Source organism: Pinus tabuliformis, chromosome 8 (assembly GCF_031772625.1).
Source record: "Pinus tabuliformis cultivar Carrire ecotype Pingquan chromosome 8, CPIR1, whole genome shotgun sequence".
Classification (NCBI taxonomy): Eukaryota; Viridiplantae; Streptophyta; class Pinopsida; order Pinales; family Pinaceae; genus Pinus; species Pinus tabuliformis.
Window position 1 is genome coordinate 1,438,012,689 of NC_142294.1, and position 13,218 is coordinate 1,438,025,906.

General features: G+C 38.7%; 1 protein-coding gene across 2 annotated transcripts in view; it reads left to right on the forward strand.

Annotated features, from left to right (window-relative positions):
- Positions 1 to 12,261, forward strand: part of LOC149241093 (uncharacterized) — a 115,883-nt gene extending 103,622 nt beyond the window's left edge. The window contains exons 3-4 of one of the 2 annotated variants that reach the window (XR_016246549.1): positions 10,622 to 11,534; positions 11,660 to 12,261. Coding sequence is in view for 1 of the 2 variants with exons in the window: in XM_089373879.1 (XP_089230005.1) it covers positions 10,622 to 11,408 (787 nt within the window). In the remaining variant the exon portion in view is untranslated. Of the gene's footprint in view, positions 1 to 10,621 lie in introns of both variants that reach the window. The other variant, XM_089373879.1, reaches the window with a different exon arrangement.
- Positions 12,262 to 13,218: the final 957 nt, after the last annotated feature.

Genomic DNA, 13,218 nt, shown 5'->3' on the forward strand with positions numbered 1-13,218 from the left:
TAGATGAGTCGAAAACAAGAATCTGTTGCTTTGAGTAGTGCTAAAGCTGAATATGTTGCAGCTTGTGAGGTTGGAAAAGAAGTTGTTTGGCTTAGGAAGCTTCTTATAGATTTATTTGGAGGACCTATGGATCCCACTGTGATATTTTGTGACAACCAGAGTAGCATAAGATTGACTGAGGATCCTGTGTTTCATGCTAGAACAAAGCACATTAATAATAAGTACCATTATATTTGAAGTCAGGTACAAGATGGGGTTGTAAAGCTACAATATGTCTCGACATATGAGCAGGTAGTCGATATTTTGACTAAATCTCTTCCCGATAAGAAGCTTGAGTATTTGATAAGCAAGCTTGGATTGGTTGATATTTCCTATTTGATTGAGGAGAGATGATGAATACCTTAGGCTATATAAGCCTATATGATGGTACTGTTAGGGTTGGTATCTTGGTAGGCAACCTAGATGATATCTAGATCCCTGGTTGGGTTGGTACCTTGGCAAGTAGCCTAGATGGTACCTAGATCCCTGTTGGTGTCTTGGCAGGTAGCCTAGATGACACCTGGATCCGCGATGAGTTGGTGTCTTGGGAGATAGCCTCGATGATATCTGGATCCGTGATAAGTTGTTGTCTTGGCACGTAGCCTAGATGACACCTAGATCTATGTTGAGTTGGTGTTTTGGTAGGTAGCCTAGATGACACTTGGATCCGTGATGAGTTGGTGTCTTGGCATGTAGCCTAGATGACACTTGGATCCGTGTTGAGTTAGTGTCTTGGTGGGTAGCCTAGATGACATTTGGATCCTTGTTTGGTACCTTGGCAGGTAGCCTAGATGGGGTACCTAGATACCTTGGCAATTGGCCTAGATGGTATCAAGATTTGTATATGTTGATACTCTTCTTAGAACATTTCAACTTGAGGTCATCCTTGTACTATTTGTACAATTATGAATACCTCCCTAGTTAAGAGGGAGTGTTTAGAAACGCAACTATGCTCGGTCTTCATAATTGTTATTGAACTCATATCATTATATATTTATTGTAAAAGCAAAAAGAAAAAGAGAAATATAATTTTGAAAGCACGGGCTTCATGATCTATTTTATTTTGTCAATTTGGTCAAGCATGTTCTTCATGCTCTAGGGTTTATTGAGTCAATATAGTCCTTGTCATTTGTATAAGACCATTATGGGCACATTGTATCAAGAAAGAAACATTAAAATTAATTTTAAAATATTATTTTTGGACTCCCAACACCAAGTTGGCCCTGCTAGTGAAGTGGGTCTAGAAGAGGCCTGTTCGACCACACAAGATGAGTATATATTGAAGGAGAATTCAACCTCTTTGGCATCTATCCCAAGTGAAGGAGAAGTCTGATTTTCGTGACATGGACTAACCGCCTCTCGTGGATCCTTATCTCTGGCGATGTGATCGTTGACTAACACCTGCAGGTTTTGGTCTAACGACGATTGTGATTCCCAACATTGGACAGTGCACTGGTGCCATTTTGATATAATAGATGTATTCATGAGCATACTTAGATCAGATGTTGTCATCTCTCTATTACTCTAATGCTTTGAGTTTGGAAACATGAATGAAAATTTTTAAAAATTAAATATTTAATGTACTTTTTACAAAGACCCGAGTCATTGGAGTTAACTAGTCCGAGTTGATACTGAGTTGGAGTCTGAGTCGGAGTTGACCCTCAACCAATTCTGAGTCTGAGTTCAAGTTTTAAAACATTGATATTAATGTTATCATTATGACTGCTCACAATCAAGATTTAAACAGCTTTGGCATTTTCACATAAACTATACTGCTGTTTATACAGAATAAATCTAATAAGTAATCATTGCATCATATAATTTCGTGTTGATGGCTGTTCTGGATATATGATGAATGGCTTACACTAAATCTGGAACTGACATGGAGTACTATACAGATTCATATCTTTTAATTTTGTTTTGTCATAACTTATAACGAGGATGATTTGAGTCCCATGTTTCGTAATTGATTCATTACAAAGCTGGCTGTTATATTCATGTAAATCCTGAGCACATCTTGTCATCGTTTTTGGTTATAATGCTCACTTTGTGAAAAGGGAATAATGGTATTTTGAATGATGAAATGCTGTACACAGTTTGGCATACCAAGCAGCAGCATACCCCTTGAAAATACAGATCACTTTAGGTTTAATATCACTGCTGATTATTCTTTTAAGGACAGAAGTTATCGATTCATGTGAATGATGATTACTAAACACATTTGATACAATACATTTCTGCACTCTGAATATCTTGTTGTGACATAAGTACTTAGATGGTCTATGATCTTTTGATTCAGCATTACTTTGGATCTAAAACAATCTATCGTCTCTAAGTTGCAACAAATCATTGACACATTCAGCATCACTTTGGGATGTTGCATGCTATTTCTATATGTCGATAATGACATTGGAGTTTGGTGTCACATTCACATTTCTTTTTGGGAATTTGTTTAACAATTCACTATACTTATTTTCTCCTGATCCATACATCTTTAAAGAGAATTGATTTGGTTGGCTGGAACACAAGAGAGGGTAATCATTTTAAGCTTGTATTTCTCACTTTCTTTAATGATCTAGCTTGGATTGACCATAAAGACACCACCCCCCAGTATGGGTTGATAGGATCAAGGTGATATTTTAGGAGGCTTGATCAAGGTACTTCTCACTTGGAACAAGGCATAATTCTTTGTAATAAGGAACAACGCAACTATGAATAAGCCTAGGAGATAGGGCTTGTAGCCTCGGGTTTCGAGATGTAACTCAACAATGGCAGATCTAAGCATACAAGCACAGGGGAAAGCTTTTCTTTACAAGAAATGATTAACCAATGGTATGAAAAATCTTCTAATAGCTCTAAGTTGAAGCCTTTGTGTAGGATTAGGGTTTGATAAGGCCCAAAATTACCTAGGGTTGATGACGTCAGTCCTAGTGAGACACTTTACCATGCAATGTGCTAGATTTTGATTTTGTAAGGTCAAAAAACATGGGGGGTGCTAAATTAGCTCCAATGCTCAAGCCCTAGTGGAAATCGTCTTAAACCCTAGCCCTAATGTTTTTCCTAGAGGGGTCGAAAATATAGAAAGAGAGGGAAAAGATTAAGTTTTGGATTTTTTGATCATCAAGATGGTTGCCAACGCCTTTCTTTTAATTGGGTGGTGGAGTCTTAGGAACTTTAGCCATGGAAATATCAACTCTTTGAAGGGAGTACGGGGGAAAACTCTAGTTTTAACTTCCTAACCCTAGCTATCATTTTATGAGGGGAGAAGTTAACTAGAAAAATGCTCTCTAGGAGGTTTTCTAGGGAGTTCAAGGGTACAAGATTAAGGCATGCAATAATTACCAAGCATTTCATGTAAACATATGCATTTCTACTTCTAGGGGGAAGAGATTGAGCTCACCACATCCAACCTCGATTTAATAAAGGGTATGGTTCCCTTACCCTTATCGAGAGACCATGCTTCTAGAGTAAGTTTTAGGACATCTCATCCACTCTCTACCTCATGGACGCGATTATTAGATCCATAGTCCTCTATGGTTCTGAGATTTGGGGGTCGAACTTGGTGTAGATAGACTGGGCCCAGATAGAGAGAGTCCAAACCTTACTTCTCAGGTGCATCACTAGATGCAAACGTACAGTCCCACACTCCTTTATTTAGGTATAGTTTAGTGTCCACCCCTTCTGCCTCAATGCCATATTTTGCTTGGTTTCTTTCCTCCATAGAGTTAGATCTTTCAGCGATTCAACTGCCAGGAAAGATTGATACCCCTACCTTGCACTTTATACCTCAGGGGCCCTCACTTCGACTCTTCCCTTAGGTCGAGCACAAGGTTGGTTTTCAGATGTTGCTCGACTTCTCCAGACATTGACCATTTCCCCAAGCGTCTTCCCCTTGTCAGATTCTCCCTTGTTGCACTGAACCATTTGGTGCTGCCCAGACATGTACTGAATTTGTCCATTAGAGAGGATATCTACAAGTTGTACATTTAGGTTACTCAGACTTACCCCTTGACGGGCATGGGCCCGAAGAGGTCCTTCTACCTTGAGCATTTCCTGGAGTTGCAGGATGGCATCATTTTTGTCCCCCAAATGCATGCAGACATTGGATGCCCTCACTCATGATCCCTTTGGGCCAACTTTGGGGTTGGTTCTCATTGACTCCGAGTGTAGACTAACTATCATATACCGAGATCTGATAGGATTTTCTAGTTGTGTCACCTTCAAGAGACAAAGATAGAGCAACACCTCTATTTTAGGTGCCACCTATACTACAAGATCATAGGGAGCTACCATTGCCTCGACCCTCTATAGAGATTTAGGAGGATCCCTCTCTATAGAGATCAAGTATCACTTCATCAGAGAGTCGAGACAGAGTCCAATGGGGAGTTGTGAGCTTCGGTATATATCCACAAATGAGCAGGTTGCAGACATTCTCACCAAGGCCCTAGTGAAGGGGAAGCTTGTTTTCTATAGAGATAAGCTGGGGGTGGTGTAGAACACCTTCCTCTCCAGGAGGGAGTGTTGATGATGATAGCTTGGAGAGGTGCTTTTGCATAGAATTTTCTAGGTGTGTCACCTTCAAGAGCCAAAGATAGAGCAACACCTCATTTTTAGGCGCCCCTTATACTACAAGATCATAGGGAGCTACCATTGCCTCGACCCTCTATAGAGATTTATGAGGATCCCTCTCTGTAGAGATCAGGTTATCACTTCATTAGAGATAAAGTCCAATGGGGAGTTGTGAAACTTCGGTATATATCCACAAATGTGTAGGTGTAGACATTCTCACCAAGGCCCTAGTGAAGGGGAAGCTTGTTTTCTATAGAGATACGCTGGGGGTGGTGTAGAACACCTTCCTCGCCAGGAGGGAGTGTTGATGACGATAGCTTGGAGAGGTGCTTTTGCATAGGTCAAGTATCAGACATGCAAAAGTTGTCAGAGTTGCCTCTTTAGGTGCTTGCTTGGGAGGAGTAAGTGTTATTATGATTTCTTTCCTCAATCTAACTTAGGAAAAAGTACAATAATTAAGTTAATTAATTATCGTGGACTATTAATCCAAGTTTCTAAGTATAAATAATATAATTATTTAAGTGACTTAGATAAAATCTCAACCATTGATTTCAAGTGAATCTTAGGATCTAATCCTAGCCATTGATCACTTTGGAGAGTAGGGTTAGGGATTTTGGCTAAATGAAATTATAAAATAAGCTCAAGGGAGAGGTGAAGACACATATAATTGAAGAAGCGGTTTTCTCAAGGAGTGAGAGGCTCAGTGACTAAAGAGAAGAGACTCAGTGACTAAATAGAAGAGAAAAGAGTGAAGGCCGAGATATCCAGCTCATTGTGTGGAGTGAAGGGAGGAGGCTGAGTTTGCTAGTGGGCCGAGACTTGGAGGCTGAGTTTTGCTAGAGGAGCCGAGACTTCCAGTGTGCATGCTGTATAGCCAGGAGGGCCAAGATTTGCAGGTGGAGGCTGAGATTTGCCACGGATGATTTCTCTTCCAGGGCAGCTGAATTCCAGAGACCGAATTTTTTCAGGTTCATTTGTTGCTGTAATTTTCTGTGGTTCAAGGCCCTAATTTTCTGGATTAACAAAAGTGAAGGAAGATTTGTTGGGCAGAAATTTTCTGCTTTTTTGTAGTTTATTTTCCTATTAATTTATGCTGCGTAATTTTATTTTGAAGTTATAAATACCAGTGTATTTATTTTCCAGCAATTTCAGAATTATTTGAGCATAAATAATTTTCTGGGTATAAAGTAATTGTGGAGAAAAAATAAATCAGACCTGCCATTAAAAGTGGTTATTGATCTGTGGTGGAAACTAGATGAATGATTTAACCCTGCAACAAATACAAGATTGATGCATTAAATTTGGAAAGATTTACCTTAAGTCTGGCATAGATTGGCATGGTTTCTTTAAAACACTTTGTGATTCATAAAATCTAAACTATCTTCTTACTTAAACGCTGCACTAAAACTTTGGAACAATATCTTTTAAATCAGCCTAAATACCATCTTAATTTCAGATTGTACACTGGAAAGTTTTATGGCATTAAACGGTGAGTTGATCTTTCTTCATGGGTATAATAATAATTTATGCATTTCATGTGATGGTTTAAGGATACAACAGCAAGCATAAGTTCTGGAATGACACTGGTTTCATGGTTAGCTTAACATCACTTGTTAGATCTGATATAACCTACAGTCATTTTGATATTAATCATAGTTTTTAAACTAGGCGGTCTGACTTGGATTCGGCCTCGTTGACTGATCTGAACACCTCACCGGTCCGACTAGGCTATTAAACAGGTTCGGGGACCGGTACATTACCGAACCGGCCGAGTTGGTTCCCGACTCGGCCGGTTCAGTAACGGACTGGTCGGACCGGCTGAACTTGATATAAACCGGTCCGGCTCGACAGCGGAAAACAAAGGCGGGCTGTGTGCTCCAATTTTTGTTTGTTTTGTTTTACTAAATCCTTGCCCCTCTACCCGTCTCCCACGCCTATAAAAGTAACCCAACCCCGTCATATTTCCTCACAGCTATCTCATTGCATTTGTGTGAGAAGTTGTGAGGAGTTTGTGAGCAGTTGGAGTTGGTTTTTGGAGCAGCATTTGCCTTTGAGGAGTTAGTTTTTGGAGCAACATTGAGGAGTTGGTTTTTGGAGCAGCAGTTGTATTGTTTTGTTGTAGAGCCCATTTAAATCTTAGAGCCTCCTTGGTTATGTGTTTTTGTTCTGAGCTCCATATAATATATATTACATAATACATGTATTGGATGTTGGACATTGGATAAACCAACGCTCCCCGTGTGTTTCGTGACATGGACTAACCGCCTCTTGTGGATCCTTATCTCTGGCGATGCGATCGTTGACTAACACCTGCAAGTTTTGGTCTAACGACAATCGTGATTCCCAACAAGTGGTATCAGAGTGTAGGTCACGAATTCGATACACACCCGGCTCGCGTTGGGGGGAGATTGTTGGACATTGGATAAACCAACACTCCTCGTGTGTTTCGTGACATGGACTAACCGCCTCTCGTGGATCCTTATCTCTGGCAATGTGATCATTGACTAACACTTGCAGGTTTTGGTCTAACGGTGATCGTGATTCCCAACATTGGACAGTGCATTGGGTGCCATTTTGATATAATAGATGTATTCATGAGCATACTTAGATCAGATGTTGTCATCTCGCTATTACTCTAATGCTTCGAGTTTGGAAACATGAATGAAAATCTTTAAAAATATGTTTTTCTTTAAAAATTAAATATTTAATGTACTTTTTATAAAGACCCGAGTCATTGGAGTTAACTAGTCCGAGTTGATACTGAGTTGGAGTCCGAGTCGGAGTTGACCCTCGACCAATTCTAAGTCCAAGTTCAAGTTTTAAAACATTGATATTAATGTTATCATTATGACTGCTCACAATCAAGATTTAAACAGCTTTGGCATTTTCACATAAACTATACTGCTGTTTATACAGAATAAATCTAATAAGTAATCATTGCATCATATAATTTCGTGTTGATGGCTGTTCTGGATATAGATGAATGGCTTACACTAAATTGGAACTGACATGGAGTACTATACAGATTCATATCTTTTAATTTTGTTTTGTCATAACTTATAACGAGGATGATTTGAGTCCCATGTTTCATAATTGATTCATTACAAAGCTGGCCGTTATATTCATGTAAATCCTAGTAACATCTTGTCATTGTTTTTGGTTATAATGCTCACTTTGTGAATAGGGAATAATGGTATTTTGAATGATAAAATGCTGTACACAGTTTGGCATACCAAGCAGCAGCATACCCCTTGAAAATTCAGATCACTTTAGGTTTAATATCACTGCTGATTATTCTTGTAAGGACAGAAGTCAGATCACTTTAGGTTTAATATCACTGCTGATTATTCTTCTAAGGACAGAAGTTATCGATTCATGTGAATGATGATTACTAAACACATTTGATACAATACATTTCTGCACTCTGAATATCTTGTTGTGACATTTGTACTTAGATGGTCTATGATCTTTTGATTCAGCATTACTTTGGATCTAAAACAATCTATCGTCTCTAAGTTGCAACAAATCATTGACACATTCAGCATCACTTTGGGATGTTGCATGCTATTTCTATATGTCGATAATGACATTGGAGGTTGGTGTCACATTCACATTTCTTTTTGGGAATTTGTTTAACAATTCACTATACTTATTTTCTCCTGATCCATACATCTTTAAAGAGAATTGATTTGGTTGGCTGGAACACAAGAGAGAGTAATCATTTTAAGCTTGTATTTCTCACTTTCTTTAATGATCTAGCTTGGATTGACCATAAAGACACCACCCCCCCAAAGGTTTATTTCCTTCGGGTTGAAGAGTGGGGCAAGATTAATCTTGTTTTTCCCACTTTCTTTATAATGATCTAGCTTGGATTGACCATAGAGACACCCCCCCAGCTTCATTTCCTTTGGTTTGAAGAGTGGGGCAAGGCCATCAAAGTGACAGTGGGTGATTTTCCTACCAGTGCCTCTAGGTGCTCACAATTTGTGGTTAGGTCCTTCACCTAGTGAGAGTTTGAGCGATAACAAGTGGCTTTTGGTGGCATTTCTTTAATGCCTATTTTTCATGGATTACCGCCCTTTTTTGGCATAATCGTTCGATATTTTGAAGGGTTGAACAAAGTCTTAATGCTGCACTAGCCTTGATGAGGGTTTTGCACACATGATCTACACATTTGTTGACCCCTAGAGCATACATCGAGAAGGAAACCTGTCAACTAAGTGCATTCCCTAGGTTGTTAGCTCATTATTTGATTTGACATGCATTGATATTGTGCCTTCTCGCTATAGCACATATCCCTAGGGTACATGTTTTGAAGAGTGTAACATGCCACCCAAGAGGTTGAGATGTGATTCATGGAGTGCTTGATCCATTGATGGTTGATTAGACATTTGGTAGCATACCCATATACTTTTGCTCGTGCTCCTAGATCACCCTATTCCTTGGCCTATGGTACAGAGTTGTTTGATAGTATTGGCATGTGGTTTCAAATTGTTTCACATGGTTTTGGGATTCTCACTTGTTTTGTGGAACACTCCCCTCTTGTTGCACATACTCATAGGCTGTTCCATGGTTGGCCCTTTGTTTGAGAAGATTAATGGTATTGCACATGGTATTTGAGTCTATTGGGGGAGGAATCCGCCATTTAATTAAACTACAAAGACACTGAATTGCAGCAACAAGGAAGTCATACATCTATGCAAATTATTGATGACAAATTGCTAGAAGGTAGTTAGGGAAAAAACATATCGAAAGGATTGAGAAATTCAACCTTGGATTGTTATTATGGAACTCAACCTTAAATATTAATGTCAACACTAGAGGGACAGTTTCCAAACCAGTTATACGTCTTAATGTGAGCACTAACCCTTGCTTAGACAAGTAAATCATTTAATCTCTCAACATGTTTTGGAAAAGTTACCTTCGATGTTAATTACCTTTTGGTTCTGCTGTAAGAAGGTATTTCTATTGCCCATATATCTGATGTGTGTAAAATTAAAATGTTTTGACATATTTCCATTGTTTTGAGTGGACATTTGAAGGTACTTAAAAATACTTATGAAGTTGCATCGTATATGTTCAACAAACCTTTATACAAAATCGTGTATCACATCAAAAGCTATCAATTACCCTTGGTGTTTAAATATTATTGGTTCATCAACAAGGCCATCAGATTCAACGTTGGCTCTGGACGCATGTCCATAACTACATAAGCTTGGGACATCTTTATATGCAGTAGGCAGGAATAGTGTGTCAAAGATGAGTTATGTCTGTTGTGTCAGAAGTTATGGTGAGAAATCATGATTCAAACCCTGGTAAAAGGCATCCTAAACGAGCTTCCAATACAGATGTAATTACCGTATAATTAGTTCAACTTCATAAGTTCAATCATTAAACCAGTAAACAGGCAGGGAAACTGTAATCTTAGCATATGCTTTTGTAACAATAATCTCACTTTTACCTTGAAATGAGACTTAAACCAAGGATTTGCCCATCTCTTACTTCGATTGAGTGGAAAAGCTTTTTCCTTGTAGTTCACCATCTTGTATAAACTCCACTGTGCTATCCGTTAAGGAATGCTTTTAATTCGATGTCAGTACTGTGCAGCATGGCGAAATTTTGATATTTTCTAGGCACCTTAGAAAAGAGTTCACCATCTTGTATAAACTCTACTGTGCTATCCGTTAAGGAATGCTTTTAATTCGATGTCAGTAGTATGCAGCATGACGAAATTTTGATGTTTTCTAGGCACCTTAGAAAAGGCAGATGACCTTTCATACATTTTTTAGAACATGAAGTAATTTGTTGTGCTGATCACATGTACGAACCTCTAATTGAAGCTGAAATGAACCCTATAAATCATACTAGGTTTTTCTTTGGAGACCACATTCTATTGGATCAATTTTCATTGACTGATTTTATTTTTATTTCTCTCCATGAATTTTACATTTTCTCTGTACGACATTAGTTTGTTCACTGATGATTATATTTCATTTGCTTATTTCCTATGCAGGTGCCCACAACGCATTGCCAAACGAGGTAATTATGGAGCATTTTTGATGGACAACTTGCCACTTGTGGAATCCTTAGTTAAAAATCTGGCTTCTAACTTATCTGTGCCTGTATCATGTAAGATTCGGATGTTTCCTTCCCTTGAGGACACTATAGCATATGCCAAAATGCTTGAGGCTGCAGGATGCTCACTTCTTGCTGTTCATGGACGCACCAGGGATCAGAAAGACGGGAAAAGCGTTAGAGCAGATTGGGCTGTAATTAATGCTGTCAAGAAGGCTGTTAGAATTCCTGTTTTGGCAAATGGAAATATAAGATATTTAGAAGATGTCTATGATTGTTTAAGAGAGACTGGTGCAGATGGAGTTTTGTCAGCTGAATCCATACTGGAAAATCCTGCACTTTTTGCAGGGTATCGATTAATGGCAGACTGGGAAGATAATTCAAGCTCCCAGGCAGAAGAGGTGCTAGAAAAATATGAGAGAGTGAAGCATACTGAACATGAACTTAAAAATCCATTCAATCAGGCAACTCTGGTGTTGGAATACTTCGATCTTTGTGAGAAGTATCCAGTTCCATGGCGAATGGTTCGAGCCCACGTGCACCGAATGTTAGGTGACTGGTTCAGGATTTATCCAGATCTACGTCAGGAACTCAACAAACAGTCTAAGTTGACATTCGAGTGGCTTCGAGATATGGTGCATCAGCTGATGGAACGTGATATCAAACTCGTCCTTCGTCCATCAACACCATGTGAAAAGCTGATGTACAAAGCATCTTCCTGTTGAGTATTGGAACTGTTATTCGAATGATTCAAATGCTGCAAACCTCACCTGAAGTCTTTCCATGAGTGGATGAACACTAACATCTGCAATGATGGACTCTAAGCATGGAAGTTCACTCTTTCATATTGGGTTAGTTTATTCCTAAAGCCTCCCTTAATTTACAGGGGCTATTAAAATGTTCTCTTGAACGTTCATGCTATCATTAACATTTGTTGAAGCTAATGTCATTATAAAGCTGTTATTGGCTGTTGCAGCAGGCTTGCAATTTATGGGTTGACAGGATATACAATGGTTCTGTTGTCTGCAAGTTCGACAGATTTCGATTACAACAGTTTTTCCTCATTTGATATGGGGTATAATGATCACATTCGTAACAAAGGCACACTTCGTTGTAGAAAGGGAAGAGTCTAGAACAAACATTCATTTAACTGGAGCTAACCACATGTACCCTAAAATAATTATCCAAATAGTTCGAGTTTGTCCATCGCCGACAGGCTATGTTGATTAGACTTTAGCAACAATTATCTTGTTGTAGAAGCGATTTCTGGAGAGAACGAGAACTGTGTGATGAAGAGGTGAAATTTCAGATGTTTTGGGTGAACACTTCACTCATCAGGGTGAAGTGTTCACCCGAAACGTCAGATATTTCACCGGTTCATCACACAATTCTCTCCAGAAATCGCTTCTACAACACGACTAACGACTCTGGAAATAAACATTCAAACAATTATCTTCACAAACTAGGATTGACCAAACACACTTATAAATTTAATTGTTAACAATTCGTTGTGGTTACTCTACAACCAAACATCAACAATCAAATTTACTGAACCAAATCCTGTTCTCTAACTGTTTATATAGTTACTTATTTCTAGTTAATTTTGGGTTTACAAGAAGAAAGAAAGAAAGAAGAAAGAAATTATTTTAACGTCCACGAGGCTAAAGATAGGCTATGGGACAGATTGCTTCTTCATCTGCTTGATGTATTCAGCCCTTTTTCTGTGAAACTTCAAAATAAATGCTCCCAGCTTCTCGACAAACCCCTCGCTAAATAGATTATCCCAAGAGCTGACTGCCAGCGTATCTGCATAACTTTCGCTGTTGTCTTTGAAGGCCTCACATTCTAAAATGAAATGTTTTTCTGTTTCCACTTTTCTGGAAGAACAAAAAATGCATACCCTTTCCTCCCATACTTCCTTGGCCTTTTCCAGCGCCCTGTTTCTTCCTCAAAACTTTCGTAAATGGCACCTATCTCTTATTGTTCACACGGGGCCATCTTTCAGAATTTCCGAGTCACTTGTTTATGATAGCTATCCTTTCTCTTAAATACGCTGTCCTTGCATTGATTGACACATTAACGGGAGTTCACTTGCTTTGTAGAACACTACCTTAATTTTATTCATGCAGGAGCTCTTTTAACGGTTGCATTGTGTCCATAACTTGGTGCTGCTTGGTTTTAGTCTTTTTTAAAGATTAATGACAATGAGGGAATCGATGATTCCAGTTAGGCATAATAATTTTCCTTCCATAGAGATGACATTATGGACCAAGAACTCGTTTATGTGTCCTTTTGAAGTTATCTTGTATTCTTTTATAGCCAACTACAATGTTTTTTCTCAAAGTGATTTTCTTGGGTCTTGGTGCCTTTGAACTAATAATATGCACTATGTGCCCATCACTTGAAGATGAGGCAAAGCCTGCTATCTTTTTGGGCTAAATTGTTTTTGACTATTTATGCTTGTTTCATTTATATGTCAAAGATTTCATTCATTCCTGCCTTTTTCTTTTAGCTTCACTGACTTTTCTTGTAGTG